The sequence below is a fragment of the Poeciliopsis prolifica genome, unplaced genomic scaffold (genome assembly GCF_027474105.1).
Source record: "Poeciliopsis prolifica strain line A6 unplaced genomic scaffold, Auburn_PproV2 SCAFFOLD051, whole genome shotgun sequence".
Lineage (NCBI taxonomy): Eukaryota > Metazoa > Chordata > Actinopteri > Cyprinodontiformes > Poeciliidae > Poeciliopsis > Poeciliopsis prolifica.
The window spans coordinates 1,554,710-1,559,641 of NW_026562426.1; the positions used below are offsets into that span (position 1 = coordinate 1,554,710).

Consider the following 4,932-nt stretch of genomic DNA (forward strand, 5'->3'; position numbering starts at 1 on the left):
AACCACCACAAAAAAAAAAAAAAAAAAAAAAACGTTTAAAAAAAGATTGAAAACTCAGAACTATTTGATTAGTCAGGTTTATTTTTGAGCAAAAGCAAGAAATGGAAAACTTACAACAACCAAAGGAAACAATTTTGATGGTTTTGTGTTTGATTAGAGAAAATGATGAAAACAGAACAATAAGAAAAGAAAAAATCAAATCAACATGAATCTGAATGGTTCCACTCACTGATGTATGATAGTTAATCTACAAAGCTTCCAAAAGAAATGATGCAAACATCAACAATGATTACATTTATAGGCAAAATCTTTGATTATTTGAAACCAAAATAATTATGATAGTGAAAACATTATTGCTTTGTCGAATGAGTTTTATTGGACCATTAGGATAGATGGCAGAAACTTTACAAGGACTTTCTGTCCACATAGTTCATGACATTTTTCACCCAGGGCAGATTTGGATTCGCACAGATGGGACGTCCCTTAAGTGTCATTAAGCTGAAAGAAAAGACATTTTTCTCAAAAGATGGATAAAAGTAATAAATGAATTTTGATTTCAATAGAACTGAGGAAAGTCAGAAATAAAACCGCATAATTCACATTCAGCGAATAACAAGAACTCAGTTAACAGGACTTACACAACTCCACTTTTGGGGCAGCGAGAATCAATCTTGTAATACCAGGAGATGAGGAATTTTTTCACTGGTTTTCCGAAGAATTCAAAGCAGCAGTCCTCTGGAATACCTGAATCTGAAAATAACACCGTTGGTGAATGAACAATTTTAAATGAACACGATGTACAACACTTCATTTACCTTTGGGATCTGTAAATAAAGTTTGATTTTGAATTGAGTCAGAATCAGAATTCCTTTTATTGTCGTTGCTCAAGAAATCACAACAAAATCAGAAAAGAAGACAGAATTGAATCAGCTGATGGGTGAAGCGTCGTCTCCAGATGAACTTACTGTTGCAGAGGACAGTGGCCAGCAGAGCGGCTCCCAGCATGCAGAGCAGGAGGATGACTGAGGACAGTTAATCACTGTGCTATGATTGTTTGCTTCATTTACAATTTCCCAATCCAGAAAAAGAATTAGACCAGATGATACTTACTTATACTTATCTACCAACCCTGAATAAGAGTATCTAGTTGATTTACTTTGGATCAACATTATTAGCTTTTTTTTTTCTTTTGCATTTTCTTTTGGTTTATTTTGTTTATATTTTTTAAATTCCTGTAAAGCACTTTGACTGTATCCATGTGTTCACTGTAGTTTTTAGAACAGGTTGTTGCTGAAATTGATGCAGAGACCTGGTTTGGAGTACTATGAGCAGTCATGTTCAAATCAAATCATTATTGTTTTATTGTATGTGTAGATGATTGGCTCACAGTCAATGTACCACTGAGACTTTTCTACTTTTTAAACACAATTTCCATATTTAATGGTTCATATTAGGTCTTCCTTTTGCTATGTGTCCTTTGAGCATCATGTTCCATGTAACACTAACTCTCACAAGAGTCATCTAATCACTTGACAGAAATAATAAATACCATCAACAGTCATAATGACCAAAAAAGGAATTCATGATCCAACCAAGTCTCTGGTGGTTCAGGTCTGGTTGCTGATGTGGTTTTCAGCTACACTATCATAAACACGACATGTATAGATATGGTTATGGCTTATATTTAAAAGTCAATGAGGTCTCAAGAATGGAACCATAATATTTCCTGTCACCTATAGGTGGCAGTGTGACTATTACTGAAGCTTTCTTGTTGGCTTCCTCAGGCAGGAGCGCAAATATCGTATGTATTGTTTGGGTCCAGCTGGAGTAGGAAAAAAAGTCTGTTTTATATTTTGAATCCTAAACCAACATGAATACTGAAGAGAAAACATCTGTTTCACTTTTGCATTTAGCCTCAGTCATGGCGACTTCACAGAACATGAGAAGGAAATCTTGCCTTAGCTAGAATTTTGTTTCTTGTTTAAAAACTGTAACACCTCTACTGGGATGAAAACCAGCTTTAGTAAATACTCACGTTCTTTACATTCGAAAAGGCGATGGTTGACTTCCTGCTGAATGGGTTGGTTGATGTCAATCTCTCGATTTATAGCAACTGTTATTGTCTTTGCAACAGGAGCAGCTTCAGTGGTTTTTTCCCAATTTACTGCTAATAATGCATAAAACATATTGATAAGTCACATACATTTCAACCCACAATCATTCATGGAAGATTTATATTTAAAATGTATCTACTTCAACTGAGAAGTTTGTTCTTGACATAATGATATAAATCCATTGTGCCATGATTAAGTGTTTGCTTCATTTATGATTTCCAAAACCAGAAAAGGAATTAGACCAGATGATACTTATCTAAGAACCGTGAATAAGAGTATCTAGTTGATTTACTTTGGATCAACATTATTAGCTTTTTTTTTCTTTTGCTCTTTCTTTTGGTTTATTTTGTTTGTATTTCTTTTCATTCCTGTAAAGCACTTTTTATTGTCTTGTTGCTGAAAATGTACTATGTAAATAAAATTATTTTTACCTTCTTGACTTTTTGTTGCACTTAAATGTTTCAAATCACATTCAAATTTAAAAAAATATATAGAAAAAGTTGAATAAAGTTTGATGTCTGAAGGTTTGGTTATGAGAATTCAAAGAGTTAGATGTTTATATTCATTGCTTTAATCATAGACCACAATTCCTTGGCTAACCTCAGCACATGGTCCACTTCTGACTCTTTGTTCCAAGGAGATGGACATCTGGACGGTGTCTCTACTCCTCTCTTTTTTTCTCTGAGGATTTTGTCGGCTCTAGTGGTCTGTATTTTTTGGAAGTTAGGCTAACAGGAAAGAGGGGAAGACATGTGGCAAATGTCACCAGGGCTGGGAGTTGAACCCGTGCTGACTGCGTTTAGGACAAAGGCCATGAAATGTGATAAAATGCCAAAAACTGCAATCGATAGAGTATTTTTACTACTTTGCTGCATCCTACTGTGTAAATGCTAAGTCAAAATGTTGGTCCATTCAACATTATCTATTTGGGAAGCAATTCTTTAAATCTCAAACCAAACTGTTTACGTCTCACCACGTTGTTCTGTGACGGTGGTAATGTCTTCATCTGGACCGCTGGTTAAAGGTCCAGCTGGTGTCCACTTCCTGTCAGAGTCTGGCTGAAGGCAGAACTCCGTCATGAATGTCTCATCAGAGCTGCTGATGCTTCTCCTCTGCACAAAGACTGAGAGACACATCTCCATGGTTACAGAGCAGGTCACAAGGTCACATCCACTCATGTTGAATACTAATGTTGGACTTTAACTTATTTATTTGAACCAATTCTTCTGTCGAGTCATCCAGTAATGAAGCATAAATCTCATCTGCAATCATCTTTAATATCGAGAGTTGGAACCAGAAATGTCAAAAGGCCTGGATCAGCCAGCAGCAATTAGCAAACCCCTGGTAGAACTGCGACGAGTCTGCTGAGATCATTATAGGAACTATGCATGTTGCTATTTTGGTGCACAGAGGTTGAAATCTCCACTTGGCGGACAATATATGATAAAATTTGTATTTATGTGCTGCAACAGACTGGCGACCTGTCCAGGGTGTACCCCGCCTCTCGCCCGGAACGCAGCTAGAGATAGGCACCAGCACCTCCCGACCCCATTAGGGAGAAGGGTGACCAGAAAAAGTCACCATCAGAACCGAGCTGTACATTAACTGCCTGGTATGCAACATGCCAGTGCATTAAGATAACAAAAGGTTAGTAGGTGTGTGTGAACCTCCATGTTAAATTCTGACTGATGATTAGAGAGAATCAACCTTATTCAACCTGATGGGTCAAAATTAGCTTTTTTGTTGCAAATCATTGCGGTCGTATGGCACACTGAGAAAAGTTATAGGTCATTAAACTGTTTAAGACACTAAAGTTATATAACATTCATGCTCATAATGAGTGAATATAAACCTTTCCCCAGAACTTTTGAACCAAAAGAAGTCATTGCATAGAACTAACTGTTAATATAGTTACTTGATTGTCCAAAATATGGTGCTATATGCCTGGAAAATACATCATACCACCAAACCCCCTTTAAAAATGACATCTATTGCAGGAAACCAACCAGTTTTAATAAACTCTGACCAATCTTTTTTTTGAAGGAGTGCTAAATATTTGGCAGAAACTTCCTGTTGGCTACAAAAACTGAAGTTTCTCTCTAACTTGCTAAGGCGCTTTTCCACTAGAACGTCTCACTCTCAACTGGCTCAGAATGCAACACTTTTGTGAGGAAATGAGAAAGAAAATACAATCCCCCATGTTCTCTAGGTGGGCTCCGTATTTATCTTAATCAGATCCTACAAAGAAAAAACAGGCAGACAGGAAGTCTGAATGTGACTAGAGACAGTTTGTTTGTTCAAACTAATGTCACATCAGCAGCATCAACATTTAAAGGTTCCTCTCCTTTAGCTGGTCTCACCTGAGAAGTCCAGATCTGGAGTCAAAAAGAAGGAGATCCAGACGACATTCAGCAGAACCACACTGACCCGAACCACCTGCTGCATGATTTGATCGGCTGCTGATCTCTGACTTCACTCAGTCAGGGAAGAAGACAGACTGTAAACATGATAGATTAGAGCTACAGGGTGAACCACAACTTTATATGGTTATGAGGTTTCATGTCTCTCTGCAGTGACCATTTTTAGATAAAACCACAAACCTAACAGGATATGAACTGTAGGAGGCTGGGCGGTATACTACGCACACGACAGCGCTGTCAAACTAGCCATTAGTGGTCAATGAGGTTTCTGCTCTTTGTCATGTTTTGCAGTTGAAACCTTCCCCCCTGACTACATGATCCGCTGCTCAGCACCCAAAGCTCACTCACATCCCCTCCCAAATGAAGGAAACCCTGACTGGAAATTAAAAGTTTTTGAA

At 37.6% G+C, this 4,932-nt stretch overlaps 1 protein-coding gene across 1 annotated transcript; it reads right to left on the reverse strand.

The window, feature by feature from the left end:
• Positions 1-309: 309 nt before the first annotated feature.
• On the reverse strand, positions 310-4,559 carry LOC129378299 (C-C motif chemokine 4 homolog). Its single transcript, XM_055058607.1, has 5 exons — positions 4,475-4,559; positions 3,088-3,237; positions 966-1,031; positions 639-750; positions 310-498 (listed from the first exon to the last, which is right to left on the reverse strand). The coding sequence occupies exons 1-5, from the start codon at positions 4,557-4,559 to the stop codon at positions 405-407; spliced, it is 507 nt and encodes a 168-aa protein (XP_054914582.1). The 3' UTR covers positions 310-404.
• Between the last annotated feature and the right edge of the window lie 373 nt (positions 4,560-4,932).